Below are 16,420 nucleotides of genomic sequence, written 5' to 3' on the forward strand. Positions count from 1 at the left end.
GTTTCAGATAATAATTTCATTGAAAATACAACAAAAAAATATTTACAAGTAACCTATTACGGTTGTTTTGCCAAAACAAATGCCAGATACCAAACTATTGATTAGCTTGTATAACAACCTGAAAGTTGCTTTGACCATAGTTAACGGTCTGAAAAACATAAACCTCCATCAAGGAGATCTCCACATCATATTATCATTGCTTAACTCAACTCACACCTAGACTAAAAGGATACAGGTATTCTAACTGTTGACATCTAGAATGTCACAGGCTGACCAACTTCATACGGCATAAGGTTAATCTACACTAACCGGATTTTTTCCAGATGTGTCCATTGCATATGGAGCACTGATACTGTCCATCTCTTAGCTCTGTGCTGAACGCCGGAAATAATACCTGAACACATGAAATAGGAATTATGCTTAGGTGAATGCTTGTTCTTGGTTTAAAACTGCAGTAGCTGTTATTTCACACTTTAACCAACTAGAAAGGGGAATTTGGCTTCTTTTTATTTTCCCTTCTTTTTTCCTCCTTTTTCCTTCTTCTTATGTACATGCTAAAAACACAAACATCCAATGAATACAGAATCTACCATAATCCTTCAACAACCAACTTTGCTAGATCATATACAAGCACTGATGCACATGTACAACTAGATTAGATGTGTGAGCACACAGAAACACAACAAATTGAAGGAACTTACACAAAGATATTTATGCCGTAGAGAGCAGCATGCTTCCGCAGCAGACGTTCAATTGTATACCATTCTGACCTGTCAGAACCATCCTGATAACCAATTCTTGGCATGTGGATTGATGCTTCAAATATCAAAAAGTATAAATAAACGATTAGGATATTGTGCCGGCAGAAAACAAGAAGTCACCATCAATGATAAGATTTGAGCAATGTTCTTCCAAATGTAAACATGATAATAGCTGGACATCCACCATGTTATAGCCAAGGAAACTTCTGAACAGATACATTTGGCAGGTACAATAACCTGGTAATATTCAAATAATTACAGAAATTTCTTGTATTTGTTTTTACTAAGAGCTGGTATAGGCACAGAACTACCTGGCACATTGCACATTATGTACCCCCCACATCCCACAAGGCCGCAACCATTCTTGACTAGGGATAACAAGTAGCATATCACTTTGGTGAAAGTTTTTCCGTACAACCATTTCCATAATACACTAGTTCTACATATATGTACAAGTCGTTGCAGTATAATCTGACTAATGTTTACTCTAATTTTGGTAGATACTAGTATACTTGGAGAAGTTACTAATATTTAATAATACAATTTCTGCTGTTCTGAGATTATTAATTATTAGGGTTATTACATCGGTCTACTTGTTTCATATGGTTCCAACAAGCAGGAAACTAACATCATTAGATTGATGTGTTCTCGACTTTCCTTTGTTCTCTTAGATGAATATCTGTTTCACTCCATTCTTGTATATGAAAGCACCTAAATCCATTTTGTAAACATTTCAAAAACACCCAATATCCATTTCAGCAGCTCCAATATCAATCTCAGTTTTTTGCACTTATTTCACTTGTTTAAGAAGCAAATGAAAATTTAGTATTTAAACTCCCACCTGGCTGTAATTCCTTGTCCATAATTCTACACATCTCAACAGTAGAAAGTATATGACCAATTTCTCTCCTAATTTGCTTAAATGATAAATGATTTAGTCTCGGAAGGAAATGTGCATGAACAAGAGAAGTACACATACGGAAAATTCATATTGCCGACCTCACTAACTTGAATTGAGGAATAGTTAACTGATTGATATATACTGATTGATATATCTGTACCAAAGGAGATCGTTATAACTATATTCGAGGAGATGCAACAAAGCGTTTGGACCATTATGAAATGTCTTCAAGAATGCCTAATGGCATGGCCAAAACCAATGATCATAAGCTATATAAACACAATCCTGAATGTAACTTCCCATGGAACATGCGGTATATGAGACGTATATTATCTCCGTTCTTAACCTAAACTCATGTTAAACTTCGTCTCAGAATCTCGTAGCATTTTGAGTAAAGCGCTCGAAGTTGGGACATCTCTTGGAGCAAAGAGAAGCATCAGGAACGTCCCTTCAGGGACATCCAACTTAAAAAAAAGAAAGAGAAAGAGAAGCACTGGGAACTGCCAACTTCAAGACGGAAAAAAGAAATTTCTACTTTTAAAGGCACCCATACTAGAGCGCCTCCTTTTCTCTCTTCCCATTCAAGCTGTCGTTACACTGTTCTAGTAAGCTCCCAGAATATCTCAAATACTAAATTTATACTTGAGCAAAGATTGAAAAATAGGAACCCAACTGCAGACCATACAAAAACAAAGAGAACGCAAACCACAAGTAGAACAGAAGAAATTTCTCTAGAAGCATGAAAATTGAATGTACCAGACTTTTGAGCAGCTGAATATGATGCTTTTGATAGACAATGCTCCAAATCAGGGATGGAGATACTGCCACGTGGGACTTTGCGCCTAGGATTGTAGGACTGCACAACAGCCAAAGCTACCCATTGAGGAGCATGAGGTGAATCACTGCCACTAGTGAGATCCTCTACATAACAATGATTATGTGGAGATTAGGAAAAAAACTAATTAAAGATAAAGCCTAAGACAAATAAAGAAGATTGAAAAAAGTAAGTGACCAGGGAATGGAGAGCACAGAAAAGAAAAGAAAAGAAAAATACAGCACCAGTAATCTTGAGCAATCTTATTTTCCCATCTAAAGAATTTAGCAGTTGTATTAGGTGTACTGCATGCGGCAATAAACAACTCCTGGAAACCACCAATCAAGTGCATCCCATGCAGATCTATCATTTCTTTCTTTCTTTTCCGCTAATTTGGACTTTTATTTATTTCTCATCTCAGCAGAAGACAAGAAGGTCTTCTGTTAAAAGCAACTCCAAGAAAACTTCCACTAAGACCAGCGTGAACCCTCAGCTTTTCTATCAATATAGTGTGCATATCTACTACCATAACATCTTATATACTTCCAGCCAGTCCTAATTGACAAGTCGAGACATGCCAAGTTATGCAAACATTGCATGATTTCAAACTGATGTCATGGTTGACTTGACTATGGATGCAGATATTGAGTTACAGCAGTTATACAGATATGTATGCAAAATGATACTATTGAACTCCATCACAGAAAGGAATCTTCTGACATGAACTGGATGGAGGCTATAAAGTGGAAGAAATGCATGTACACGCTCATAATATCAAGTACACCTGAATAACACAAGTCAGTCAGTTCCTTAATTAGCTTAGAGGAGTAACAAGTATAGGACAAGTTTAAAAACCTCGATTGTCAGCGCTAGTGATGTCAGGGAAAACAAGCACATGATTTTACAAAGAAACCAAATTTACCTGTAATCTCTATAAGATGGAGATCACCTAGATGAAGATCATGAAATTCAGAAGCTCGCTCATATGTAGCGGGTACACTAGTTGATAGTCTCGCCAATGCATCAAACATACCCCCATGACCCCAGCTTCCGGATGTATCAACGCAGCTGCCAAGAAATATTGATAAGAAATACATGCAGTATAAATGAATTTTTTGCCCGGCTTGGAGTGCTTTTAAGCATTTATCAGATACAGGTGCCCTCTATTAAGTAATTATTTAGTTACTTACAAATATTCCCAAACCATTCAACAATGGCAACTTGCAAGGAAGAGCAAGAATTCAAAGGAAATTGCAGTTACCATGGAATCCTCTCTGTCATTGAAAAAAATATACGAATATACCAAGCAAGCAAGAAAAGAATTTTTGGAAAAGAAAAAGGAAAGAATTTGAACCAAGAGAGCAAACAAGATTTCACAACAAAGTTTCAAGAGAAGCTAAATACTTGTGCAAAAGCTGCAAGAAGCATCACAAGCTTGACAAAGAAAGGTATGATTTCACTGAGAGCATATAAACCTGAATATAATGGTCGGCTCTGATGGAGACACTTTAGAAGGATGAGTGCAGTCCCCATAAACAAAATGAACAGCGCCGGAATCTGAGGAGATATCAGTATCCGGAGCTGATACAGGATATCTGACAGATAACGAGTGGTATCCAAGAGCTTCCCACTTTGACAACTTCTCCTCCTCTTCCTTTCTCTTTGTTGCTTCAGTTTTTAGATGCTTTTTCTCAGGCAAGCTTCTCCTACTCCCAAGCTCGAAAATTGGACCATGGTTGGCCTGTGATGCTTCCTTGAATTTCTCAACCCATGCGAGATATGAAGCTTCATCAAGACGAGGATCAAGCTTAATAGATTCTGGACCCCTTTTTGTGACAACATTGAACTCACTTAACCTGTCAACTGGCTTTACCTCAAACTCATCTTTAGCAGAACGTTCTTCATTGCGAAATCCAATAATCGTTTCTGCCATTGCAGTCAACTCAGTCCTATCAAATTCATCTGATTCCTCATTGGTTATTTCTGCAGGATCTAGCATATGCAATCCAAGTATAACAGATCGCAAGTCACCAGCTTCAGCACCTGCCATCTCTTTCCCTTCCTGATCCAAGACATCATCTCCTACAATATTCTGGCTAAGCTGTAATTTCCGTTGCGCTCTACGCATAATGACCTACACAGTTAGAACCTTCATTTAGAGGAACTAAACATCAACTTCGAGATAGTTTACAATCTTCTTCTTACCTCCTCCACCGTCTGCTCTGTGACTAGATTTATAGATAACACATGGTTTGTTTGACCAATTCGGTGAGCACGCTGCAAGGCCTGCCTGTCTACCTGGGGATTCCAGTCTTGCTCATAAAATATGACCTACACCACCATAACTTGTCAAAGAGCTGAAAGAATTAGATGTCAGATCAGGGTTCGATGGGTCCAGATGTACACAAAACCACTCCGCAGTGGCCAAAAGAAAGAGAATTGACTATATTTGTACACTTGATATCAAACTTAAGGCAGTAATTTAAGTGTATCGTTCAATTAACTTGCAAGATATTCACCATTAAGCATTTTTTCAGAAAAATCATGACTTCCCAAAGCATGCTCCACCTATCACCCGGTAGGTATCAATTGACATTACTATATTGTATGGAATACGAGCTAAAAGCATTTTCCTTGATGATATAAGTTGGGCTACCAATTGGCACTTACAGTATCAGCAGCCACAAGATTCAACCCAACTCCACCAGCTCTTGTTGAAATCAAGAAAACAAATGCTCCATTTTGATCAGCTTCCAACTTTGATCTTCGCTTGGCTGAGTGTTGACTGAAGCTCCTTATTGCAGCGAAGCGCTCTTCTGCGCGAATTGAACCATCAAGACGCTCGTAAGAATATTTCCTCAATTCCAGATAATCCTGCATAAGATGAACAAAGAAGTAGAAATATTCAAGTAAAGCTTGTATTGTTCAAACAATCCACTAGAGTTTACAAAAGATACCAGATACAAACACTTACCTGCAATATATCCAGTGTTTGAGTCATCTGAGCAAACAGAAGGACTCTATGTCCATAGGCATGAAGCTTTTGAAGAAGATGATCCAAAATAAGCAATTTCCCGCTAGCCTGAGCAGTAGCTAATGGTGAGAAGATAAGAATTCATGAACAAGTAAATACTTCTTTTACACAGCGTGACATGAATATAGTGACTACAAAAGAATGTAGCATAATCTTTTGCCCCAATCTTCAATGCTAAAATGAGTAAATAACTAACAGCTGCATAATCTTAACTACTAACTGCCAGGTGGATACCAATTTACGGTGTGTAACAAGTGTGAAACCTACAGTCATAAATAAGTATAATGACTATCAGCAGAAAGCAGATACAGTACCTGAACCAGGTGTTCTCCCTCTTCATATGGTTCAGGTTCTATACCAGCAAAAAGGTAAGGATGACTGCATGCTTTTCGTAGTTGAATTACCTGGAAGCAAGACAGCAGGTTAGTTTTAGGGAAGAAACAAGCTGAGTTCCGGCAAATAAATCTCCAACTCCGAAGCATTTGTCTCGCCCCTTAAAGGTTAAAATCAGATACTAAGCATGATATTTTGAAGCGGAGATGCTGAGCAGCAGTAAAGATACTTGGTGGAATCTCAATGAATGCAAATTCAACTCAGAAAGGAAGTGAATAGCTTAAAAAAGAATGCCATTAAACCTCTCCTAATCTGAAAGAAAATGTTCCAACAACCTCTTTTACTTCCATCTGATAACAAAAACTCCAACTATCCAACTGTAAACAACAAAGACCTAAGTCCCAAACAAGTTGGGGTCAGCTATATGAATCTTCACTTACCACGTTACACCATTTAAATTATCCCGTGCCAATATGCAAATGCAAATAAAAAGTATTAGAAGTTCTGCATATTTTCTAAATGTATATATCTCTGAAAGGTTAAACCACTCCTAGAAAGTATAAGACCATAAAAGTGTTACCGTCTAAAACATATTCTCAAATAATATTTATTGCCTATATATATCTTTTTCTTCCATTGCGCCCTATCTTCTGCAGAGAATGGTAACTCTAAAAAAATTATTAGAAAAGAAGTGTATTGTCTCTTTTTGATTGGTCGAAGTGGTGTATATAGTTGCTAATTTTTCAGTCTGCTGTTTACGCAGCTTCAGATACGAGTGTTAACTAAGATTTACTTTTAACTTAAGGAGGCTGTAAAAGTACTAAAAGTTCACACATGGAGTATAATACCCTAATCTTTTACACGTAATAAGATCAACTTTGAAGTATGAATAGTTATTATAAACATAAGTTCACCGCATGTAACTGTCTGTAATGTATTTTTTATTTTTTTATTTTTTTGATAAAGATGTAACTGTCTGTAATTATACATGGTTTACTAACTAGACTTCCTCTTAGACGGAACCAAGGTTCATAGCTCAATTGTGACCCCCAGTTACCAACTCACCTTCAATTATGTCAATCCTGCTGATCAGCATAGGCAGAATTTGGCATGCAGAAAACCTTACAAAAGAAGCAACATAGCTCCTCTAGACTACTCAGGATATAATAAACTAGACGCACTTAGATGAAAAGCTTATCGTTGAAATGTCAAGTTGGTTCATTAAATTAGTACTCATCACCTTCAGAAGCTTCTTATACTCCAGTTGCAAAAAGCATAATAAGAAACCTCTTGTTGCACTCTCTTATTGAAACAAAAAGTTAATTCACCACACCAGATTCCACACAGAAGAGCAAATCAAAATCATCAATCTAAGTGTCACCGAACCCAAAATGAGAAACAAAATGAGAAACACCCAGGCTAGTAAAGATAGGTATGTACCATATTCTGTAACGACCGAGTACTGGGTGCTCCAGAAGCAAGTGCTAGCAGCTGTGTTAGCTCCTTCCTTAATATGGACATATATACCTTCTTTTGCAGGGCCACCAATGGTGCCATCCTGGAATCGAATTTACACACATATTACCAACACTACACAAAAGTAAGTCCATGGAAAAACCACATGAGATTATTGCCAACCAACTAAAGAGAGAGATATCCTCTGCAAGCTCTAGTGAGAGTTCTGTAGCAATCATTTGCAAAATCAGTGACCCTGATGGTGAACTTACACAGTAATCTCAGTAAGAGGTGGCAGTACAAGAGTCCCCAACTCAATAAGCTGAGATTTAGTTCTTCGGAGCATAAATGCCCCTATTACATATTTCAAAATTTTGAATTGTTCCTTAGCTTTGTCTGCATCACGACCTGTTAAAATGGAAATATATTACAATAAGAATAGGGGCGGCCAATGTTGCTGTTCAATGAATGGTGATAGCATATAAACAAGTGACATGACCTTGTCAGTCGGGAATTAAAGAAAATATTCAATGAACCCTCCTAATCAATTCAATGCAATCTAAGTCTTTTCCTATAAGCAAAAATGGAAAGATGAATCTCAATCTTGTATACTTGTAAACTGGGAAACTGAAGACACAGACTCAAGATTTTTAGGCAACATTTAGTATCATCGTCACCTTCTTTTATTTATTGAAAATTACTTGAATGTTCGTAATATCATTTTGTGGCCTCTACCCTTGATTCACAGTTGAAAAAGATTTAGGCACCATGTCTGTTTTATTTTTACAAAAAGTTACAGGAGCAGCGCTCTGTTTAACTGGAAAAATATGTTGGGAATAAATCCCCTACATAAATAATATTCACGGTAATAAAAGCGGAATAATAAAGTAGCACCGAGATACGGTAATTAACAAGAATAAAATAGTGACAACGACACCAAGATTTTTACGTGGAAAACCCTTTTGAATAAGGGAAAAAACTACGGCCCCGAGACGAGCAACTAATATCACTATAGTAAGGAATTTTACACTTTGTAGGTCCGAGTAAAATACTCCAAAGACCACTACAACACTCAAAAGAAATAACCCTTTTTTTTATATTCTCACCTCACTACAATATCGTTCACTCTCTATTTTTCTCACACACTATTTTCTTATACCTTGTCTGTGAAACCTCACTCTTTCTTTCTCTCTTTGTTGGTGTGTAGAAATGAGAGCCGAAGCTCTCCTTTTATAGGAGAAATGGCCTACCTCTTCAACCAATCAGAATGAAGTATTGGTTGCAAATTTTTCCATACTGACGCCTACCTAATTTGGCAACCAAGTCCAAGTCCAATTTGGCAACTTGAACTTTTTCAGCATGGGGATGGACCCCACAATCTCCCCCTCCAGACCCATTCACCTGAAGGAGGTAACACCGGACTTTTAGTTTGAGTGCATGCCGACAAGTTCTTTGCACAATTCGAACTTGTCTCTTGGTACCACCTTGGTCAGCATATCTGCGGGATTCTCACTTGTAGAAATCTTCAAGACTTTTAGAGATTCATTCTCTACCATATCTCGAATCCAGTGATATCTCACGTCGATGTGTTTGGTCCTTGCATGGTACATGGAGTTCTTGCTAAGGTCTATTGCACTTTGACTGTCACAATAGACGACATACTCCTTCTGATGCAATCCAAGCTCTTGAAGGAACCGTTTCAATCATATCGTCTCCTTGCCAGCTTCAGTAGCGGCAATATACTCCGCTTCAGTTGTAGAGAGTGCGACACACTTCTGCAACTTCGACTGCCATGATATAGCCCCCCCTAAAAATATGAACAAATATCCAGTAGTGGATTTTCTGTTATCAATGTCACCTGCCATATCAACATCTGTATAGCCCTTCAAGATTGGATCAGATCCTCCAAAGCTCAAACAATCTCCCATGGTACCTCTCAGGTACATGAGTATCCACTTAACTGCTTCCCAGTGTTCTTTTCCAGGATTTTCAAGAAACTTGCTGACAACACCAAACTGCGTGGGCAATATCAGGTCTAGTGCATACCATTGCATACATCAAGCTTCCGACTGCTGAAGAATAAGGAACTCTAGCCATGTTTCATTTCTCCTCCATTGTTGTAGGACACATCTTCTTGCTCAACTTTAGATGACTAGCAAGAGGTGTGCTGACTGGCTTAGCATTCTTCATGTTGAAGCGTTCCAGTACACGTTCAATGTACTTCTCCTGAGACAGCCACAACTTTCTGCTTGTTTGCTCTCGAACTATCTTCATACCGAGAATTTGTTGTGCTGGGCCTAAGTCCTTCATATCAAATGACTTGGACAAATCCCCCTTCAACTTTGCGATTAGCCCCTTGTTTTTTTCTACAATTAACATGTCATCCACATACAACAACAAAATTATAAAGTTGTTGTCAGAAAATCTTTTGAAGTATACACATGGATCAGAACATGTCTTTGTGTAAATTTGACTTTTCATGAATGAGTCAAACTTCTTGTACCACTGCCTTGGTGCCTGCTTCAACCCATAAAGACTCTTATTCAGTTTGCACACCGTGTGTTTCCTTTCAGCTACTTCAAATCCTTATGGCTGCTCCATATAGATCTTCTCTTCCAAATCTCCGTGAATAAATGCAGTTTTCACGTCCAACTGCTCCACTTCAAGATCTAGGCTAGCTGCTAAGCTCAAGATTGTTCGAATAGAAGTCATTTTGACGTGAGAAATTTTCGTCAAAATCAATACCTTTTTTTTCTGTTCGAAGCCTTTAACCACCAATCGAGCTTTGTATCTGACCAGCTTGCCGTTTCCATCTTTCTTGAGTTTAAAGACCCACTTGCATTTGAGTGGTCTTTTTCCCTTTGGAAGTTCAACCAGCTTGTACGTGCCATTTTTCTGTAGAGATTCCATCTCCTCTTGCATGGCTTTCATCCACTGGTTCTTTTCTGGATGAGACAGCACCTCCTTAAGACTTTATGGCTCCCCTTCATCACTGATGAGGACATACTCTGTAGAAGGGTACTTGCATAACTCTACCCTTGGCCTCTCTGATCTCTTCAGAGGTTGAGGTTGTTCTTCCTGAGTGGGGTACTCCACTTGCTCGACATCATCACCAAGTTGCTCCCCCTGCTCAATAACCTCACCAGGTTGCTCCCCCTGCTCAATAACCTCGTCTGTCGTACTTTCTGTACTTGTGGGATAGTTAGAAGAAGAAGGAATGGTAACAAGATTAGGGATTATACCATTCTTTGTCTTCTCTGATTGATCATCTACAGCTCCAACTTCACTTTCTCGGAAGATTATATCTCTGCTTCTAATGACCTTCTTTTTTATAAGATCCCACAATATGTACCCGAACTCTTCATCTCCATATCCGATGAATATGCATGGAACAGATTTATCATCAAGCTTTGTTCTCTGCTCCTTTGGTACATGTGCAAAAGCCCTGCAGCCGAACACCTTCATATGCCAGTAGAACACCTCCTTGTTGGTCCAAACTCTCTCTGGGATGTCAAAGGCCAACGGAACTGATGGACTCCTATTTATCATGTAATAGGCTGTCTGAACTGCTTCACCCTAGAATAATTTAGGCAGTTTAGCCATTCTGAGCATGCTTCTCACCTTCTCCACAATGGTGCGGTTCATACTTTCGGCTACGTCATTGTGTTATGGGGTTCCAGGAACTGTCTTTTCATGTCGAATCCCATGGATCGAACAGTACTCTTCAAATTCCTTTGAAGTGTACTCACCTCCATTGTCACTTCGGAGACGCTTTAGCTTTTGGCCTGTCTCCCTTTCCACCATAGCATGAAACTTCTGGAAAACTTGAAACACCTGATCTTTGGTTTTCAAAATATAAACCCATAATTTTCGTGAACCATCATCAATAAAAGTAACAAAATATTTGTTACCGCCCATCGATTCAATTTCCATTGGACCACAAACATCAGAATATACCAAATCAAGTATATTCAATTTTCTTTCAGACGATGTCTGAAATGAGACTCTATGTTGCTTACCAAATAAACAGTAGTCACAAGGTTTTACCGTTGTACCTTTGGCATAAGAAATGAGTGATTTCCTGGCAAGAATCTGCAATCCCTTCTCGCTCATATGACCCATCCTTTTGTGCCGCAAATCTGCAGAAATCTCATCTTGTGCCGCGCTCAATTCACCTTAGCATATTTCTGCATTTGTCCTGTACAACGTGCCACGAGCAACTCCCTTTGCAATCACCAATGATCCCTTGGTGAGTCTCCACTTTTGATTTGCAAAATAGTTCTCGTATCCATCTCGGTCTAACGCAATTCCCGATATCAAGTTCATCTGCAAATCAGGCACATGTCGCACGTCCTTTAGAACCAATGTGCATCTGACATTTGTCTTGATACAAATGTCACCAATCCCCGCAATCTTTGAGTAACTTGTGTTACCCATTCTCACAAGGCCGAAATCACCTACTACATATCTGCAAAAAAGATCCCTTACCGGTGTGGCATGGTAAGATGTTGTTTTATCAACAACCCATTCCGACTCTGGACCTGATAAGTGCATGCATTCCTCTTCCTCGTTTATAAAGAGGACAACATTATCATTGTTTTGCACCATGGCGGTTGTGTTGTCGTCATTCTTCTGGCCACTGCTTTCACCTTTGCCCTTTCTTGGATTTGGGCAATCTCTTTTGAAGTGACCTGGTTGATCACAGTTGTAGCAATTTCTGGCTCTTGATTTGGATCGGTTCTTAGACTTCCCACGAGCTCCGGATCTACCATATTGCTCGAACTCCTTTGATAACTCCTGCCTCTACCTTCTGTGATGAGAGCTTTTCCTTGATTTTCAGGCTTCTTTCTCATCTTCTCATTGAGTAGAAGAGCCGATGTGACATCTTTCAACTCAATGGTAGTCTTACCGTGCAGGATGGTTGTTGCCAAATTATCGTACGAAGATGGCAGTGAGTTCAACAGCAAGATGGCTTTATCTTCTTCCTCGATTTTCACTCCGAGATTGGCGAGCTGTGTGATTAGTCCGTTAAACACATTTAAATGTGACAAAAAATTTGTACCTTTACCCATGTGTAGGGCGTATAGCTGCTTCTTCAGGTACAATTTATTTGTCAGCGTTTTGGACATGTATAGGCTTTCCAACCTTATCCAAATGCCACATGCGGTGTCTTCATCAATGATGTTATTTACCACATCATCTGATAAGTGCAGCCTGATTGCACTAGCAGCCCTTTCATCCAAGTCAGCCAAATCCCCAGCTTTCATGGTATCAAGCTTTTTGGCATCATCATCTAGTACATTGTGTGATCGTTGTTGGATGAGCAGATCCCTCATCCTTCTTTGCCATGTTGAGAAACAGCTATCTCTATTAAATTTTGCTATCTCGTACTTTACTCCGGACATTTTTATTTTTCACCGAGTATAGTACTATCGACAGTGAATAATATTTCTGTAAACGAGCAGAACCTGTGCTCTGATACCAGTTGTTGGGAATAAATCCCCTACAGAAATAATATTCACGGTAATAAAAGCGGAATAATAAAGTAGCACCGAGATACGGTAATTAACAAGAATAAAATAGTGACAACGACACCAAGATTTTTACGTGGAAAACCTTTTTGAATAAGGAAAAAAACCACGGCCCCGAGACGAGCAACTGATATCACTATAGCAAAGAATTTTACACTTTGTAGGTCCGAGTAAAATACTCCAAAGACCACTACAACACTCAAAAGAAATAACCCTCTTTTGATATTCTCACCTCACTACAATATCGCTCACTCTCTATTTTTCTCACACACTATTTTCTTATACCTTGTCTGTGAAACCTCACTCTTTCTTTCTCTCTTTGTTGGTGTGTAGAAATGAGAGCTGTAAAAGGAGAAATGGCCTACCTCTTCAACCAATCAGAATGAAGTATTGGTTGAAAATTTGCACTGCAAATTTTCCTTACTGACGCCTACCTAATTTGGCAACCAGGTCCAAGTCCAATTTGGCAACTTGGACTTTTTCAGCATGGGGATGGACCCCACAAAATATAGGACTGGACAATCGAATCCTTAGAAGAGCCCTGCGTCTTTTTGGTGGGTATAGGGGGGAAGATGAAGAATAATAACTTTTTCTCAGATATATGAAAATGAATGATGTTCTGACTCTGTCACAGGGAGCTTGTCACTAGCAAGTCTCTCCTCTTCCCAACCACTGGCAACCCAATTCATAGGCCTCTTTTTTTTCAGTAAGCATAGCAAATTGTTACAGAAGTATGTCACAGAGAAAATAGAGGAGCCATCAGCATATTGTGCTCTAAATGCTATAAAGTATCATAAAGTGACAAAACTACAGAAACCACACGATGAAATAATATATATGTATGTGTGTGTGTGAATATATATATATATATATATATATATATATATATATATATATATATATATATATATATATGAAAAAAATAAAAATTCTATAGTGTGTACAGTATATACATACAGGTGAATAGGGGTGGCAAACGGGCGGGTCGATAGGATATAGGCGAGTCAACACAGGTAATGCAAAAACGGAAAAAATTATCCTACCCGACCCATATTTAATACTAATAAAAACGGGTTAACCGGCGAATAATATGGATCTCCATATTATCCATGGCTTCTTGAATATGATCATTTTTGGTAAAAATCCTAGTATCCCAAACTTGAAGAACCCCCAATTTGAGGCTTTACAAATGTAAAAGTTAAACCCATTGGTTATCCATTTTCTAAGTGGATAATATAGTTCTTATCCATATTTGATCCGTTTTTAAAAAGTTCATTATCCAACCCATTTTTTTAATGGATAATATGGGTAGATAACTATTTTGTTTTAACCATTTTGCCACCACTATAGGTGAATGTGTGTGGATTTACATATAAGCCACAAAAATCGTCCCAAACTACACCAGAAATGATCAAAATTGCAAAAAGAATAAGCAGTGCCCAAGAATTTTCATATTCATCTTTAAAGGGAAAAAGAAGCAAGCCAATGACTCATTACAGGCTTAAGTATTACATGAAGGATCTCCAGCTTCCTTGAATGCATAGAGAAACTGATCCAGTGTTCCAAAAACAGAAGGCATACAGAAATGCAACAGAGCCCAAAGCTCTGAAAGGTTGTTTTGTATAGGTGTGCCGGTCATCAGCAATTTCCTTGGCATAACAAAATGCTCTTTGAGCACATTATGCAGCACCTGTAAAGATTTCAAACACGCAGCATAAGGTATTTGTGTTATAGGGTCTGAGAAGATCAAGAACAGTTGCTTATCCCCCACCCCCGAAAAGGTTTATTGAAACGTAAAATTTGCTCCTGAACTTTGAAAAATAGACGTTGTCCTACTTTCTGTAGAGCAGTTGAATGCACTCAACATTTCAAGACTGCACTATTACATTATATCGAAATCTACAAACGAAAAAGTTAATCAAAATCGTTTTCGATAAATGCCTTTGCATTTCAAGGAAAGCTGGAGGAAAACTTTGTTTTCGAAGTAATAAGGATATTGAAGAAATATCATCTATTTACCCTCAAATGGGCATTTAGTTAATTCAAACTTAAAGGTAATATACGGAATTAACTTCAGTAGACCTTGAGCACGCATCGTGACTGCATTAGTAGTCAATATTTATCTCATACCAAGATCAGGTGTGATATCTCAAGTTGCATTTTATGTGAAAGAAGAATCCCAGACATACACTAGATGGATTTTTGAGCCTTTGTGCTTCGTCAATTATTGCATAACTCCATGGAACCTGTGATAGGAAATCTTCATCAAGTAATAATATGTCGTATGTAGTCAACAGCACATCAAAAGATAATGATTCTCCCTGTAAGAAATAAAGAAATTCAGGGTAAGATAAATTAATAAATTGACAATCTTGAAGAGAAAATAACTTGTAATGTCACAACAAGCCTTTAGGTGTTCAGATATAGCTTATATAAATGTATATGAAAAACCAACTTAAAATTAAATCTGATTGTCTAAGTGCAATAGAACCCAATACTTACATCAGACAACGCCTTCTTGTTCACATGCTCATACATTTTCTTACGTAGATTGCGCCGGTGCTCCTTTTCTCCAATATAGGATAGCACTCTTAATTTTGGGGCGAAATTGGCCATTTCAGACATCCAACCATCCGTCACACTAAGAGGACAGAGCACCACTGCAACATTTTGCAAAATCTAAGCATAGAATGTCTACCTAAGATGTGTTTCGGCTACTATTTATTATTAGATAAAAATCACATGTCTCCCCACTCACAGAATGGTCCAGGAGTCTTTAGGTAGAATTTCAGATAGCTCAGCAATGATATAGCTTGCAAAGTCTTCCCCAGCCCCATCTGCCAATAAACCATTCATACATAGAAGAAATCAAGACGCTATCCATTGACTACAAATATTGCTGCTTAATTAATCATTATTTTCAAATTAAATGCTGGTTTCAGTGTTGGCAATTCTACCTCATCCCCTGTAAAAACAATAAAATGAGAAATCATTAATTATGTCAAATTAGGCCAATCAATATAAAATATAAATACTCCCCTCCGTCCCAAAAACACGGCAAATTCAACTCATTAATTATCAGTGCAATTTCGGATAGTCTTATTATTTTACTCCTGAAAGTTTACATCTTTGGAGCACACATAAGAGTATGAAATTTCTAGAAGAAGAAATACCGAGAATGACGTTGACGCCTAGACGGTATCTACGAATGAGCCATGAGACTCCTTCAATTTGGTGAGGTTTAAGAGTCGCTTTGACTCCCCAGTCAACAGTGTTGACCGGCGGAGAATCGTCGGCTGAGTAGCCGGCGTAGACGAACTTCGATGCGGCGATTAGTCTCTGCTCGTAATTCATCGGCGAAAGCAATTGAAATCTGAGGAAGGGGCGGTGCTGGAAGTGGAAACTACCATTTGATTTTCCAGGGAAACAAATATTTATTCGAACCCCGGGAGACGTGCGCGGGGAGCGTCAATTTACAGAATGTCCTCAAACGGATAGTGCAGTTTGCCCCCTAAAGTTGGCATCTGTTTCACAAAACTAGAAAATAGTTTTTTGTAAAGATTGGGTTTGCAAAAATTGTGTGACAATAAA

General features: G+C 38.4%; 1 protein-coding gene and 1 long non-coding RNA gene across 3 annotated transcripts; both read right to left on the minus strand.

Annotated features, from left to right (window-relative positions):
- Nucleotide 1: 1 nt before the first annotated feature.
- LOC104112851 (probable helicase CHR10) lies at nucleotides 2-16,347 on the minus strand. Of its 2 annotated transcripts, XM_070177388.1 has the most exons (17): nucleotides 16,003-16,347; nucleotides 15,787-15,794; nucleotides 15,588-15,666; nucleotides 15,332-15,489; nucleotides 15,019-15,150; nucleotides 14,342-14,519; nucleotides 7,571-7,706; nucleotides 7,284-7,401; nucleotides 5,825-5,914; nucleotides 5,451-5,558; nucleotides 5,147-5,350; nucleotides 4,682-4,807; nucleotides 3,952-4,610; nucleotides 3,399-3,544; nucleotides 2,419-2,583; nucleotides 702-816; nucleotides 2-394 (listed from the first exon to the last, which is right to left on the minus strand). In XM_070177388.1, the coding sequence occupies exons 1-17, from the start codon at nucleotides 16,181-16,183 to the stop codon at nucleotides 364-366; spliced, it is 2,634 nt and encodes an 877-aa protein (XP_070033489.1). In that variant the 5' UTR covers nucleotides 16,184-16,347; the 3' UTR covers nucleotides 2-363. The 2 variants fall into 2 exon arrangements, with proteins under 2 accessions (XP_070033489.1, XP_070033486.1); XM_070177385.1 differs by lacking the exon at nucleotides 15,787-15,794 and having other exon boundaries at nucleotides 16,003-16,130.
- On the minus strand, nucleotides 8,231-13,284 carry LOC138893322 (uncharacterized). Its single transcript, XR_011408582.1, has 2 exons — nucleotides 12,985-13,284; nucleotides 8,231-8,327 (listed from the first exon to the last, which is right to left on the minus strand). It is a non-coding gene; the product is annotated as an uncharacterized lncRNA (long non-coding RNA).
- Nucleotides 16,348-16,420: the final 73 nt, after the last annotated feature.

The sequence above is a fragment of the Nicotiana tomentosiformis genome, chromosome 1 (genome assembly GCF_000390325.3).
Source record: "Nicotiana tomentosiformis chromosome 1, ASM39032v3, whole genome shotgun sequence".
Lineage (NCBI taxonomy): Eukaryota > Viridiplantae > Streptophyta > Magnoliopsida > Solanales > Solanaceae > Nicotiana > Nicotiana tomentosiformis.